General features: G+C 37.5%; 1 protein-coding gene across 2 annotated transcripts in view; it reads left to right on the forward strand.

The window, feature by feature from the left end:
• CTSC (cathepsin C) overlaps positions 1-16958 on the forward strand; it is a 37967-nt gene that overhangs the window by 802 nt on the left and 20207 nt on the right. Inside the window, exons 2-4 of one of the 2 annotated variants that reach the window (XM_024763593.1) lie at positions 1813-1958; positions 6890-6974; positions 8633-9875. In XM_024763593.1, coding sequence (XP_024619361.1) covers positions 1813-1958; positions 6890-6974; positions 8633-8643 — 242 coding nt within the window. In that variant the 3' untranslated portion in view covers positions 8644-9875. Of the gene's footprint in view, positions 1-1812; positions 1959-6889; positions 6975-8632; positions 9876-16958 lie in introns of those variants that run through there. The other variant, XM_024763592.1, reaches the window with a different exon arrangement.

A 16958-nucleotide genomic window follows, 5' to 3' on the forward strand; every position in this document is an offset into this window, starting at 1 on the left:
TATTGATGTGGACCTGAGAAAGCTTCTGGTATCACTACACAGTTTCATGTATTGCAGGGGGGGTAGTAATACCCACCAGGGTTCTTGGCCTTCGCCAATCAGAAATTGACTACAGGCCAGACAAGAAATTCAGGCAAGGCTTTATTGGGCCCCTGCTGCAGCAGGGCTAGTGAGAACAAGTAACAAGCTTGTTCCTTATATGGGGTGAGGGTATGGGGTGTGTCCAGTGGTGGGGGGGGGGGGGGCTGGCTTGGGGGGTTTGCCCACCCCTAGGGGGAGGGGTGGCTTGGGTGGTTTGCCCACCCCTCTGGGGGTGTTGAGTGCAGGGGGCATGCTCAATACCCAGTGTTTGCTCCGGACACCCAGTTTTTGCACAGGGCTCTTCAGAAGTGGCAGTTAAGTTTTTTGCTTTTTTGTATCTTTTTGTCCATAATGGGGCCCAACTGTGCATGCACACAGGTATTTTTAGTCCCATATAGTTTCTTTGTATTTTGTTGCTGGAGGAGGTTTGTCCAGGTGCTAGCATTGCAGCACTTTAGCAAAGGGTCCCAGGTCCCAGCCTGTCTCAGTAGTATATAAAAGTTTTGTGTTTTTTTTTAATACCTCTTTGGCCAATAATTATATTTTGAAATACCCGGAGCCAGGCACAGTGCCAGGGGTCATGGAAGGCTCTCAATAAATATCTAGTGTTTGAACACCCTGGAACATTCCATATGCCCTCAGATAACATGGCTATCCCAAGGACAAAGAATTTAGTGAAGGGAGAAGAAAAAACATACAGTCTTGGGTCAGGAAAGGCACTCTCGTTCTGCCCAAACCTTTACCACACTGTGGCTTGTGCAGAATGAGTGAAGCTCTCAACTGCAGTTTCCTTGTTAATGGAACAGAGATTGCCAGGTCATCTGTCACTAAACAGACTTATTCAACTGTCCAACTCCAAATGACTGTGTGGCATTTCATAGTACTGGGCATTATAACCATTTTCTCTTTTAAAAGTTGAACTTGGAGATCCAAAGCAGAAAGGAGATCAGGATTTGCAGTGTTCTGTCACATGGAATCTTCTATTTCTGAGCATTAATCTGAAACATGGAAAAATTGTCCAAAGTGTGGAAACCTCCAGATTGGACACAGCAGAACCCTTTTCAGGCAGCCTCTCTACCTATATTCCATACCTTTGACCTTAATCTAATCAATTAAAGACACCCACAGATCTGAGTCCCCATTTTCTGAAGGTTAAAAGTTTAGTTCCATTCGGCACAAATTAGCTGTATAGGATAAAAACCTTGAGTTTGCTGAATACTTTGAAAGGATTCAGATTCTGAGGTTCTGAACTGTACAGCCATTTAGAAGAAAGATATCCATCCCATTTCTTCTCTGAAGAGATCATTTCCTTTGTTCTTATGATCTGGTAGCAAGTCTTTTTATATTTCCACTTTTTGATTACCATTTTGTCTTCTCATTTCTGCTGGTCATTTTCAACATACCCCATTTCTCCTTTTCTTCAGTGGAAAAATTTCTTCAGTGTTTGGATGCTCTGGGAAGGTAGTGGCTGTACTTTTTGGGGTCTCTCTGCCTGCTGGGCTACTTGACGTATCTTTTGAGCCTTTCTTCATATTCTTGCCTGAGACCCCTCTGGGATTATACAGAGGGAGGCAACAAAACGGGGACTCTGATATATTCACAAGCCAGATCCACCCACATTCAGTAGCATGAAAGGAAAGCAGCTTAAAAATAATGGAAATTATAGAGGAGCTTTTACCTCCCATTGAAGTCCACATAATTTTCCTTTGTTGTGCATTTTCTTTTCTTTAGGACCACCAGAAAAAGAAGTAGTGGTGCACCTTAAGAAGTTGGATACGGCATATGATAACTTCGGCAATTCTGGTCATTTCACCATCATTTACAATCAAGGCTTTGAGATTGTGTTGAATGACTACAAGTGGTTTGCCTTTTTTAAGGTTAGTTTTGTTGGAATATACATTTGTATTTTCAATGATTTGATAACTGAAGCTTCTTCTAATGAGGAGACCCTCAGTATTTTAATTTTAGATTAAGAAGATAACCAGAATGGATACCAATTCTCTGAAGAGAAATTAGATGGTGTAATTTTGCCACTTTATTTAAAATTATAACTTCAGTAGGTTTAAAAAAAATACATGATCTATATTTGAGTATGTATGATCCATCTCTATTTAAATTTACATTTTGGTAAGTATGACTAAATTCTTTATTTTCTTTATAACTACACCTTTATTTCTAATTGTTGCCTTAGTCACTTGGCTTTGTACTGAATCTGTTGGAAAGATAGGGTTTTTATTATTATCTTGAGGTTATTATACTGTCCCTCTTATCATCGTTTGTTAGCTTTGAGAAATTGACCTAAATGACTCATTGAACTAGTATAATGTACTAAATATGTTAATGTGAATAATTTATTTGACTAAAGTGGGACAGAGATGGAGAGCCTTGGAGTTACTCCTTGGGCTAATGAAAGCAGAAGGTAGCCTAGCCAGCCCAGCTTGTTTTCTTCTCTCACTAGGGAAGAACTGTTGTCCATTCTTATGGTTACACATTGCTTCTAATTGCAGACACACTCTAAGGTAAAATACTTGAGCACAAATTGCAGTCCATCCCAGATATCCTTCTGAAGTTGGAACGTTTCCTATTAGCAGGGTATTAAATGGTTTAACTAAATTGAATACGCAAACCTGAGACTAGCTATTTCTTATTCTAAATAAAGTATAAGTAAAGACAGTTTTTCATGGGTTAGTGTCGGTAGCCTTTAAAACATCTGGTAAGAGTTGGCCAATTACAGGAATTTGTGGGAAGGTGAGGGAATGATTCTGTTAAAGATGATGAAAGACAAAGCACCCGCAAAAGACTAATTTCTGAATTTATTGTGATTACCCATGTGGGTTGTGGCTTAATCACTAACTAGGATATGTTGTTAACATCTGAGCCAACCAAATTTCTAAGAATAGTAATGCCCAATTTTTTTTTTTTTTTTTTAACTACGAGGACCCCTTCTTAATTGAAAAAAGAAAAGAGAGAAACGGGAAAAGTTGTCTCCCCTCACCTGGATTGGCTGTCTGATATTCAGCTGGTGGGAACCAGTCCATCCATGCTGGCCATTGAGGGCCAGCAGTCTGTTTTATTAGTTGAAGCCCATGCTTGACCAGTTTTTAAATATCACCCCTAGATACTATATATTTTTTAAAATCATAGCAGTATCTGTATGAGTTTTAAAAATTGTAGTGTGTGTGCAATAAATGTGATTCCATCTGAATATAATTCTTGGTCTGCATATTGATGAGCCTAGGGCTTTGTAGACCTTTGTAGGTACTCTGTTACAGTCCTTCAAAAGTTCTTTGCCTTCAGGTGGGGAGTGAATTGCCTATGGAATTGAGGCACAAGGAAAGAAATATTCAAGACAGTTGTTACCATGTACCTTCCTCCTTCCTCCACTTCCTCCTCTTGCCCCTCCTTTTTCCCACCTCTCCCTTCCTCTTCTCCTTTTGTTGATACAAAATAGGTAATCGATATTTATTTAAAACATGAAAATGGAGTAGAATTCAGTTGAGAAATACGTTGCATAAATCTTTTAAGTACAAGATAGGGTGTAGTATATAAATAGATGAGTGAATAGTTTTACCCATTTGGCTTAGAAGACTTTTCATTCTTCAGTTCTGTAGAATTGGAGAAACTGGTGGTGGAACTTCTAATGACACCATTACTTACCTGAGACATAATCAGAAACAGGCAAGGGCAGTTTCCCTCCGGTAATATTTTCCCATCAGTCTGTCTGCTCTCAGCTTGAATAGGAGTCCGGAGATGGTGGGGACAGAGGGAATGGCTGGTAGCTGAATGAGGAATCGGAACACTTCTTTGTACAGTTGACCCTTGAACAACACAGATTTGAACTGCATAGGTCCACTTATACAGAGATTTTCTTTTCAATAGTAAATACTATAGTAAATATATACACAATCCGAGGTTAGTTGAATCTGCAAATGGTGATCCAGGGTTGGTTGATTCCTTAGATGTGGAAACCCGTATATTGAGGGCTGACTCTAAGTTATAGGTGGGTTTTCAACTACTTGGAGGGTTGGTGCCCCAAACCCTGCATTGTTCCTTTGTTCAAGGGTCAACTCTATTTCTCTTTAAGTCACAGTATAAGCAAATTTGGTATTTTTCTGTAGCCTCAGAACATTAGTTGCAGATCAATAAAGGCTTTTTAAAGCCAAATGAAGTTGTAAGTGTTCTCAACCATATGTGGGAAGAGTCAGTGTATACACTGTTGTAGGGTAGAACCCTACCTGATCATATGCTTCTGGACAGCATTCTCTTATTAGGAATAAAAGTAGAAGAGTATTCTTCTGCTGCTGATTTCAGTGTATTTTTCAAAGTGTTCATTTGACCAGAACCATTATCAGGACCATGTTTTCTTTTCCTCCTAAAAAATCAGCCACTCTGGTCAGTAGTTAGATCATGTGATGAGGATCATAATTTCAATAAGCAGAGCAGAACGTACACAAGATACTTGATTTTAAAATTTCTCTGAACACAATCAAGTAGTTCCAGATAAACATATTTTGCAGAGTGATAAAATGCCATGTTCTTTTAGCAAATCCAACTGAAAAAGTAACGGGGAGTAGCAGAATTTAACAAATTTAAGAAAAATGATAAAGTGGAGTTGACTTTACATAATAGGGCAGTCAAACACTTTTGGAGTGATACTTCTTAACATAAAAGGCTTGCTGGATTTTACTGTAAGCCTCGGGGTATTTCCTACAGTGGTGCTGGGGAATCCATGCTGGGTGTGTAACTCAAGAAAGCTCACCTATTTAATGAATAAAGCATGTGAGATTTTTTTCCTACAGATTTTAGAAGTATCTTTTAAATGAAAAATAATTTATTTTTAAAAAAGAACAATTATCAAGATATAAGCAGTGTTTTACTATTCAAGTTTAGGTGCCTTATGTAAACTACACCATAATCCACTCAACCTACTGCTATTGCAGAAATATCTGACAAATTTTTGCCATTTAGACCCTCCACTGTTATTCTACAAATCAGTTGGATTTCCAGGAGTCTCCCTTAACTCATAGCAGACCCTACCACTTGTTTCCTTTTGCCGTCTTCAGATATGCTTTCATGAGGTTGTTTCTTAGAGCTGTTCCTGCTAGTTTGCTGAGCGGGTGTTACATGCAAGGTATTCTATTAGGTTCCTGCTCCACCTTCTGTTCCTCTGTTCCCCCAGATCAGCCTGCAGCTCAACAGAACAGACAGCTTCCGCATCATTCTCCCTGCATGCCAACTTTGGAGCAGTTGTGACACCACTTTTATTGCTAGGAACTTGCTTTTATTAAGTTCTACTTATTCAGGCCTCACCTGGAAAATAAGCAGAATTTTTCATGAATTGAGGTTCTTCGACCTTTTTTTCCTTGGTTTTAACTGCTTAAGAAATTGGGAGTGGAGTGGGGATGATTTTTTTTTTTTTTTTTTACATAGGACTTCAAGCTAGATAAAAGCTTGGAAGGAAATCTTGACACTGGAAACTTATACATAGTTTGAGTTAGGCAGGAAGCACTAGGTTTATATTTTTGAAAGACACTTTTTTTCTACTCAACTTCCAGCATAGATTCAGTTATCAGAAAACTTTGGTGGGGTTACAAACTCACATGAATTTAGGGCTCACCCAGGCAAATACCTAAGCATTTAAAACAACTTTTGTAAAACAATAAGGAGTTATTCAACCTATGGCAAAATGGAAACTTTCCTAGAGACATTCAGATTCAGTTTTCCTTTAAAATAATGCACTGGCCAAAATAAAAGACCATCTGCACAAGCCAGTTTCTAAGAGTATCAAATTTTAATAGCATTACCATTTGATTATAATTGGCACACTCCAATAAATTTGCACTCTTTAAAAGTACCTGCAGATGAAAAACAATCAACCTCTTATATAGAAACACGCAATGTAACAGAACAATGTAAAGGATGTTTGATTATGGCTGACTTTGTGATGGGTGGGTAAGCAATTGGTTTTTTCTTCTTTACACTTCTGTGGAATTTGTTCATTTTTAACCATGAGCTTGTATAAAGCTCCTCTACACTGTCCTCTACCAAATTGCCAAGGAAGGAAGTGGTATGAAACAAACTCAGCTTCAAAGAATACCCTCAAGTTGCATAAGCTTTCTAACCTTTTACTGTTTCTCACTTTACTTTCTCTGAGGCTGTAAAAGGAGGCAGTAGCGAATGAACTCAGATTTTATTTTGAACATTAAGCTACTCAAGGGCTGAAGAAGATGCATAGAAGGGAAACTAGACTCATTAGGCTGAAAACTGAATTTGGGGATAGTTAAGCAGACTTCACTGATTTCTAGTTGAGTTTTTGTTTGGGACCTACCAGTCTTTGTAGAACTATAAGCTAAAAACACTACCCTGAGTATTTCTAAAGCAGGTTGGTACTCAAAACAAGAACAGTATGTTGGGAAATCCATAGCAGAGGATTTATTTACCCATTTTGTGTGCTAGTGACTTACAAATTTCAAGCTTGTCACAACAGTTAGAAATGTGAATCGTGTTCCAGGATTTGGGAGTCTCGTGCGATTTTTCTGTTGTGCCTTCTGGGTTCATTTTCAAGATGTAACAAACTTTCAGAATATTTGTTATTGGGATATATTTACCTGTTTTAATACAGATTCAACACACCAAGATGAGTTTGTCTTTTTTAAAAAAAATAACTTGATGTTTACCTTTAAAAGTGTTTAAATTGAGGAAAAGAATCAGAAGTTAAGCACTTAACACGTCTGGGTATTTGTTTTCTTTCATGATGTTGCTTAATCTCGACGTAATGACTCAGTTTTCCATTGTAAACCCTTCGTAGGATGTCACTGATTTTATCAGTCAGTTTTTCATGCAGCTGGGAACTGTGGGGATATATGATATGCCACATCTGAGGAACAAACTGGGTGAGCTCCATTGAAATATTTTTAACTTTCTTACTAAAAGCAAGCTTCCCTCCTCCTTGGTGGCTTATGAAAATTAATGTTTATTTACTCATCAGGGAGAGGAAGATGGAGAACAGAGAGCTTATGGTTTCCTTATAGATTTCTTGCTTGAGCCTACTTATTTGCTACTTCTTATCTGCCTGCGCTATTTATTTTCATGTTAGTATGTTCTGTTTGCACACATCAGATTAGCTTTCTCAAGCATGATGCTTATAACGTAAGTGGCCATGAAACCAAAAAGATAAAGACCCAGTTAAGGAAAGGTTGGTTCAAATTCAGTTCACATCCTTGAAGTAGCTATGCTGCCTGAGGTCGCTCATTCTTTTCTAAAAAGACTCAAGAGGGACCCATGTGAACCATGGCATTTTAGTTGTCTTCCAGTAGAGAAGGTGGCTCTTCCAGAGAAATTGACGTACCTGTTAGTCATCCCTTTGAGACATCACCTATCATTTTTTAAACTGGTTCCTTCTCAGAACAGACTATTGACTAGGGAGAAGAGGATCTTTTTCCCTCTGTACATTCTCCTCACACTTTCAGAATAGATGTTTTAATCATTGCTCTCTCTGGATCCATACATTTAGATGTCTAAAATTTTGATGGAAAAATGGGTGGTTAGAGAGAAAAAGTTAATAGGGACTTACCCTCCCTTACATTTCATATAACAGATTTTCCCCTTTTCCTTCCTCTTTTACTTAGCTCTTAAGTAAGGAAGTGAGATATGAAAAAGGGAACTGGGGCAAGTGTTGAAAGCACCATAGCCTTATCCTGTATCAGCGTTTTTCAAACAGTTTAATGGGCCAGCAGTGGCCCACACATGTGCCAGGAAGGGATTGCTCATAAGTTGTATCACTTCTTGTTAAGCTTTAAAAGTTGTTCTAGGCAGCCACTAATAACACATCAAAGTGAAAATTAGAGCTGAAACCAATAAGCTCTTTCTTCTAAATTTATTTCTGGTAGTTGAGTAAGTGTAGACTGCCTTAGTTTTCTTTCAGAACTTCTCACAATCTTTAATATACTGTATGGTGATAGCTGAGAAGGGAGATATAATAGGAAGGTTTTCTAAAATAAGTTTACCATTATTTCCTCACAAAAATTTAAGGTATTCTCGGAATGCAGTTTACAAAATTCTGTCTTAAAACTTTCATTCTTTCGCCTTATTAGGGAGATGCTTCTACCAGCAGAAAAGATTGACCCTAGTATTTGATCTGTAAATGGGATAAATAGCCTTGTACCTAGAAACATTGATCAAAATAGCATTAAGCCTACGTTTAGAATTTGTAAGGTGTAGATGTTATTATGTCTCGGTTGCTAGATTAGCCTCTTTCTTAACTACATTTCAAAACTGTATTAGGCTTATTTGGTAGCATTTAATTTAAAATACATCTGCATGTGCGCTTCTTGAGCATGTTGGCTGCATGCACAATATGTATTGCTTAAGCATTCAGCTGTTGAGAATGGCGGCTTTTTGTGAATGTCTTAAATAGCATGAAAAAATACCTGCATCTGAAATACTAAATACTAGTATTTTTTTTTTCACTTAAAGAAATTAATATGTTTAAATCTTTAAGAGACAGTATGATCCTTTTTGGCTTGTAACTCTAGTTTTTATTGTCTTTTAGTTATTAAATAGAGCATCTGTTGAGGGGCTTTTTTAAAACCACAGCCAAAAACAGACTTTGGGGCTAAGAGGCAAGAGGCAGAGCAGCATGCAGCAGTGGACCTACCTACCTCTAACAGCTAGCAGAGGCCTCTAGCAGCTACAGTCCCTTCTGGAGTCTTTATGTGCATGTAACATACAAAGGAGTCCTGGTAACCTACCTCCAAGGCAGCTGCCCTCCTGAACACTTCCTTGGAAAGCGGCAACTGCCATTCTGGAATGTGAACAACCAAAGACCAAGCAGGAAAAAGAAAAAAAATCTGGAAGTCTTAGCTGGCCTCGCCCTTCAGCCTTTGAATGAAAGGAACAATATGCAACATACATTTCTTTCTTATTTTCTCTTTTGAAAACTCTTCTGTTGAAATGATATTTTCAGACTGCTTTTAGGACTTGACATTTGTTTTATTTTGTTAACAGTGCAAATTTTACTCACAGTTAAATGAACTTCCCAAGTGCCTTCTCTTTCTCTAATTACCTTGAGGAGCCCCCACACCTATTATAAGAATAAAATGAGGCTTCGGAATATCTTGAGATGTACAGATACATCATGGGTGGGAAGATGGTCCCAGGGGGACATGTTTGGGGGAGGAGGCTTTCTGAGATCAACCAAACCGCTGAAGGGTCTCTTTTTATAGATCATAGATCTGCAGTACCCCTGTCCAGAAAGATGGTATGATTAATACATTTTTTTTTTGGTGTTTTTTAAAATTAGATGCCAGCCTTGTGCTAAGAACTTGACATGCTTTATGTTACAAAAATCCCATGAAGTAGATATTACTAGCTTCAATTTTCAGATAGGGAAAATTAGTCTCATACAGTGTTTAAACTCACACAGCTTCTAACTGTAGAATGATATGGGCTATTTGTCAAGTTTGTTTCACAAACAAGTGTTGGTACTTGAAGTCACATTTTGGGCAGGTTTTCTGGTGAATCCTAGTCTGTAAGCATCACAAATGTTAGTTCAGTGCACTGTATTGGCTCTTGTTGAAATTTTAGGAGAAGAATTGGCTTGAACCTTAGATTTCCTTACCAAATGAGGCTACTGACTTTCTTTCCTAAGCCCAGGTCCCTTATTCAAGACAAAAATTTACTTTCTCCTTCTCTTTATGGTTCTCCAAATTGAAAGAGAGTTTTGCAACCTTCAAGTTAAGTACCCTTGCTAAGTTTACTTTTCTTTTTTTTTTTTTCTTTTTTTTTTTTTTTTTTTTTTTTTTTCTTTCTTTTTTTCTTTTTTTTTTGCGGTACGCGGGCCTCTCACTGCTGTGGCCTCTCCCGTTGCGGAGCACAGGCTCCGGACACGCAGGCTCAGCGGCCATGGCTCACGGGCCCAGCCGCTCCGCGGCATGTGGGATCTTCCCGGACCGGGGCACGAACCCGTGTCCCGTGCATCGGCAGGGGGACTCTCAACCACTGCGCCACCAGGGAAGCCCAAGTTTTCTTTTCTTAATTACGCTATTGTTCAAACTGATTGCTGTCTTTTAGGTCTTTCCTGCTAATAAACAATGGACTAGTCTCCTCCTCATTTGTTTAGAGCTGATTAAACATCAGCCTTGGCAAACCAAAAATGTGGGGCTACACCTAATTCTTATTGTCTGGGAGGACTTTTCTGCATCCCTTGAATTGCTTCTTGAGTGGAGGAGTCTTTCTCTAGATAATAGGTTGTCATTATTACTTTATTGGTTCAGATAATTATTTATATCATTTGAGAGGCACTGGTCTGCTGTTCTGGGAAGGTTATATCTTATAAAAACTAAATAAGAGTACATCCGACTGCCACCTGGATACTTTCTTCTCTCCTGATGATTCTTTTTTTTTTTTTTGGCGGTACGCGGGCCTCTCACTGTTGTGGCCTCTCCCGTTGCGGAGCACAGGCTCCGGACTCACAGGCTCAGCGGCCATGGCTCACTGGCCCAGCCGCTCCGTGGCACGTGGGATCTTCCCGGAGCGGGGCACGAACCCGCGTCCCCTGCATCGGCAGGCGGACTCTCAACCACTGCGCCACCAGGGAAGCCCTATCCTGATGATTCTTTGTCACTCAGGATCTTGATGCCACCTCTGTGAAATTCCCCAGCTTTCTCCCTTACTGGGAGGAATGCTCTTATTTTGGTTCCAATTGTACTTTGCAGGTATCTCTGCCCTGGTAGTACTAACTCTGCTGTAAAAGGAATGACTTGATAGCGTGTCATCTTCTTCCAGACTGAAGAGCTGTGTATCTTCAGCACCTAATGCATGTAGAACTTTATCTTGGAACTTTAGTTTGGAAAATTATCCACATTTCTCTTGTCTTTTCAAAGACTTCAAAAGTAATACCAGCTTACAAAGAATTAATTCTGTAGGATTCTAGAAGCCCAAATCAGGAACGGTGCTATGTTTATATTTTTGGTCCTCTGTTCTAAAAAAATATTAGGTTACATACTTACAGCGTTCTATAAGAGTTGTGTATTTTCAAACTGATTGTCCGGATGTAAATAGTGACAAAGCAACCGATGTGTATAAGAATATATTTAGCAAGGCATCTAAAATCACCCCTACTAAAGTGTTTTTTTCCCCCTGTTTCTTTGAGTATCTTTGCATCTAAATGTTTGGTTTGATTATGAAAGAGAAAACTTGGGTACAAAATTGCAGGTATTTGTGTTAGTAGGCCCCATAATAGATTACTGTTTAGCATTCTCTGTTGTAATTGCCTGTTTGTCCTTTCCTCTGGCCTTTAAACTCCTTGAGGGCAATGATCAACGCTGTATTAATGACCATTTTATTCCTTATGTATAGTTCAATATGTGATAAATAATAGGGCTTCAATAAATATTTGTAAGAGAAAGAAAATTGAATAATATACCATTGTGTTGTTCTGTTGTTTTATTGCTGTGTTTCTGAAAGTATTTTTACTTTGTGTCCTTAGAGGCTAAGGACATAGTTTTTGAATGACTTTGTAGAAAACAGATGAGACTTTAACATTTTATTCTGCTTATATATTATATTTTAATTTTTTGTGTGAGACTGTAGAGGCTAAGGTAAACCTCAGAGTTAAAAATAGTAAAGTTCTAACTTTCAGAATTACTAAAAAGTAAATCAGCTGTCAGGGGAAATAGTGAGCTTTATCTGTGACTGCAGTGGTTCCCCAAAGCCTGGATAACCAAGGACTCAAACTAGCCTAGGGTGCTGTGGGCTGTGCCCCCACCCCCTCCTTAAGAAGCACCAGCTAAAGGTTAGAGTAGATGAACTCTAAAATTTCTAACAACCTTGCAGTTTAAGAGATTATGAGCAAATAAGTGAGGAATGAGCCAAGGGACTTTGTCTACCTTGCTGGGTGTCAAATTGCTGTTTTCTGAACTAGTTCTGGAACATACGTTTTGGTTTAAATGGAACATCTTTTCAGCCCTGGAAATAAATTTATCGTCCTCCATTTTCATATGTAAATCTGATTGCCAGTCCCTTCAGTAAAATGCTGGAGGTTATTTGGTTGCAACCGCTGCAGCAATTTCTTGGCAGTCTCACAATTCATTAAAATTCAACTTTTTTAATAAATGGTTAAGTCTGGTTAGTGGGCAGAAAATGAAAGCTAATCCTTGAAACTGCCAGGGAAGTTTGTTTCTGAGGTAAGATGGGACACTCTTGGTTGGGTTGGAAAAATATCAGTTTAGGAAAAGATCCCTTCTTCTCCTTGGTTGCCATCTAATGGCTTCATTCACACTCCAGACCTGACAGCAGATGGAAGCAGTTAATCTGCGCTTATGTAGACATGTACAGTAAACAAATGGCAAAAAATTGAATAAACACTCTTTGTTCTTCAGTATTGCTGGAATGTAATCTCTCTATATGTGTGGTGTATCATCAAACCATTTAACTTCGTGCAAGGTGTTCTTTTCTGAAATGGTGAATGATATTGATGGATTAGACCTAGATGTCCAAATTTTTAATAGGTATTCCATAGTATGTACACATACATTTAAAAACTTATATACATGCACTACTATACTAACATGTTTGCTATCAAACATGAAATAATATTAAATGATTAAACATTGCATTTATTTATTGTCAGAAAAACATGTCCTGCCAAAATATATCTCATTATGATATTCTTTGGGAACAATGTAAAACTATGTTTCATTATCATGATTTTGTTGCCAAAAGCAATGTAAGGATTTCTGTTACCCGTCATTTTTATTACTGCCAATTTTCAACATTTGGAAACAATTTTCTAGTTAAAATGTTTCAAGTAAAGAATTTTAATTTTGACACATTTTGTTAAAAGTATGAAAGTGTCACTGGTAGAGTTTAGAAGAATTACTGTTTGGTGTTTAAATGATGTTTGGTGTTAAATGATGACAATTTAATGGGCAAATTTTTAAACGGAGGCATTTGCTTTATTGATAAAACAGATTAAAAAGTGAATACCGCAACGCTGGAACCATTTCAAAACATGTTTTCAAAAACTCATACCAGGAATAGGGCAAATGTAAGCTTTGATATTTTCTTATGTTTTCTTATATTTACATCATTAGTGTTTGCAAATCCTGGTTTCTTTGCAAGTATTATTTTAAGCCACATGTTCATTTTGTGCGAGTTAGCTTAATTACATCAGATGTACATAAGTGAATTTAAGCAGGCACATGTAAAAGGGAATGTGCTGTGTCCTAACCATCTTTAGGCAGCATACTGCACATAACAGGTGAACATCTGACATTGGAACTGAGTGGGGTTATCAGTGTTGCTTTGTATATTAAATAATGGTGGAGGTTGGTTTTCAATTTTATTTCTATGCTACAAATAGAAATCGAAATTATAAGATTTTTCTTTCTGATATTTTAATGGATTGTCTTCTCATTTTGGAAAATCACTGGTTGACAGGATAAAACCCATATCAACATGCCCAGTTGACAGTTTAGGCTAGAGTGTAAGTTCTTTGACAGCATGAGTAAAGTCTTAAATGGCTTTGTATCCCATGTGGTAACAGTTGGTAGTGTTTATATTGTTACTTGTTTAGTGTTTTATAACTTTTTAAACTCTTCAAACTTGAGTGTCATCCTTATTCTCAATAGGAATCCAGTGAAGTAGAGATCATTCCCATTATCAGCTGAAGAAACTGAGGCTCCTTAGTTGCGACTTGCTCAAGGTTACATAAATGATAAGTGGCGGAACAGGGATTTAAAGGGCAGAGTCCTTTTTCATTAAAGTACATTTTTCTCATAGCTAGTGCATTACATAAAGGAAGTATTCAAATATTTGCTAATTGTAATCAGGAAAACAGTGGAACAAAAGGTATAAGTGATTTCCCCCCCACCCCTTAGTGTCAAAAAGCAGTTGAGAAAGAGATCTGGGATAAATAACTTAAGTTCTAAAATATCCCAACCTTTTCTTTTTCAGTAGGTTAACATTAGTAGGTAATTGGATGGAATGGGAGAATTGATAAAGTGAATGGGAAATTGAAGACAGGTAGTTTCAAGAATGTCTGGCAACCCAACGTTAATCTTGAAGAAGCAAATGGAGAGTTACTGAATCCTAGTAATTTTCTAAACCCAAGTGCTAGGGTTTGGAATTCCTTCAGATTTTATGCAGTTATCTATTTGTTGCAATAGAAATTGGCATAAATGAATAGAAACTTAAATTATGCCATCTGTGCAAGGCAGTATTCAGAGACTGATGTTTATATAAATAAAATAAATGAAAACCCTTAGAAAAAAAATTAAGCTACATTTCAAGCTGGATAGTGTGGCCAAAACTTCAACTTCTTAATTGGTCATAATGTCAGAAATCACAAAAGATGTATTTTACAATAGCAGGAAAAATGACAAACATTGAGAACACTCAAATCAAGAAAATAACGGGGGCACAGTGTGTGGTCCTCTCAAATTAAGGTACTGAGTACTTGGCTTCTGCGGGGGTTAAATATCTCTTTTCTACTAAGTTGTAGCTGTCCTGTACAGTAGCATCACAGTCCTGTCCTACCTTTCGTAAGGTAATTTCAGGTTCTAAAAGAAGACCGAATTATTTTAGACTGGGAAAACTACAGAATAAAATAAAATAAAAATTTTTAATGGAAAATAATTCCATCAATTTAATGTATAAGAAGTGGTACATAAATGGATAGCATCTCTTGGTAATTTGCTGAGTAAAAACAGTTGTAGTGTTTTAGGATTATTTAGGGTTACTTAGAATGTATAAATATTCTATGTAAGTAAGGAGCATGTCTAAATTATTTACCTGGCTTTGTGAATAATAAATAAGAAATCCACAGATGTAAGGACTGTGTAGTTAGGAAACTTGAAGGGATATTTTAGAACTTTCAGGTCAACTTAAATTTACAAGTAGGGAAGCTGAGGTTTGGGGAGGAAAACTGACATTTCTGAAGTAATAGGTGAAGTCAGAACTTGGGTCTCTGTGACCCACATCTTTTAATTATAAATTTCTTTTAATTATAAAAGTGTCACTCTTCTTTTAATTATAAATTTTTCTAAGTTTCTTGTGTTATTGTTTAAATAGGACTTGGCATTTGTTGTTCTTTCTGTTATTCATTTATTTATTCACTCATTCAATAACTAATTGCTTTCTAGTGCCAGTGTCCTAGTTAATGAATAAACAAAAAATCCTCTTCTCACAGTGGTTACGTGGAAAGAACAACCCTCACAGGCTGTTAGGAAAATTAAATGGGTTAGTATATATAAAATGCAACCTATGAGGTTGAGTCTGTTATCACCATCCTGATTTTATAGATGAGGACATTGAAAGTACAGAGAGGGTAAGTAACTTGTTCAGGATCACACAGCCAGTAAGTGGCAGAGCTGGATCCAGTCCAGGTAGTCGAGCCTACAGACCAAGTCCTTTACCTCTGCCCTGTATCAAAAACCCTTGACAGAAAGGGTAAAAAGACTGGACTAGCCAGGACAACATAGACACCTGAATAGTGGGAAATCACCATTAGGGCTACTGGAGAATTTAAGTGACCCCTAAAAAGGGTCTTGGGCAACAGTTTGGATCTGACTCATGAGAGCCAATTAATTTCCAGCTTTGTTTTTTAAAGGAAATAATGAATAAAGCAATGATTCTTGTAACCTTTAAACTCATATTTTAATTCTCTCTTCTCTAACTTTGCAAAGTCACTTTTTTTTTTCCCATGAAAAACATAATGCCTATTATCCCAAAAGATCATTGTGAGGCTCACATGGTAATAGATGAAAACCCTTTGCAAATTGCTTAAGCATTTCCTGCATGGTTTCTAGGTATCTCCTCTCCGTGTTTTTGGCAATTGACCTGTATGTTTATTTCTCTAGCACTTTGTGAGAAGACAAAGTGTATGAAGAAATGTTGCATGGTATTTGGGAAGAATGCTTGGTTATAAATTCTAGTTCAACCATCTCTTTTAGGTCTCTTTTTTTGTCCCCCGAGACTGTATTATCTTTATGTTCTCTTGAACCTCTAAGATTTCTGAGTAATCTGTAAAATGTTTATAAAGTATGATGTGATAGGTAAATGTTAAGGTCCTGTAGTTCTGTAACATTGATGGTGAAGGGTATAGAGTTGTTGAACAAACAGTAAGGCCTCATGCTTCAGTGATATTTTTCCCCCTCCAATCAAAATAACAAATCAGCCTTTTCCTCACAGGGGAAGTTCATTTGGTGTTAGCCATCATGCTTATAAGTTGTGCCAACTAGGTGAACAAAAAGCACACTGATGAGAAACATGGGGCCCATTTCTTCTAACTTGAATGCCCCTGACTCTTTTGGTACATTGAGAAAGTCATTTCATCTGTGATCTAAATTTTCTGCTTAGGTGGGGAAATTTCCCAGGCTTTTTCAAGCATGGTTAACTTGCTGGACCACATGATCTGGGTTCAAATAAATAACCACGTTATTTACGTGTTTGTTTATTTCGTTGAATTCCCAGCGTCTTAAGGTCTGGGGCTGCATCAATACATATGTGCATGTGTGCCTAGCACCTAGCACCTAACAGGATGCCTGGGAAATATTATGTGACCAATAAGCATTTGATAAATAAGTGAAAGAACTTAGCAAAATACAAAATAGGTTATATAAATCATGTTTTTTTTCAGGAAGTGTAATCATAATCCTAGACAGGTCAGAGTTAGTCTCTAGCAACATCTGAACCATCCTTCGTAGGTGTCCTCTTCTAGGGCTTTGTGGGCTATGTTTCTTATCCTTAGGAAATTCATCACCTTTTTAAAGTGATGAATTTCACGAAATGTATATAACTATCTTCATTTTGTAAATAACCAAGAAAATCCCACCCAAAGATCATTTTCACCTTTCATTTTTTAAAAATCGTATTTC

Source organism: Neophocaena asiaeorientalis, unplaced genomic scaffold, assembly GCF_003031525.2.
Source record: "Neophocaena asiaeorientalis asiaeorientalis breed wild unplaced genomic scaffold, Neophocaena_asiaeorientalis_V1.1 scaffold946, whole genome shotgun sequence".
Classification (NCBI taxonomy): domain Eukaryota; kingdom Metazoa; phylum Chordata; class Mammalia; order Artiodactyla; family Phocoenidae; genus Neophocaena; species Neophocaena asiaeorientalis.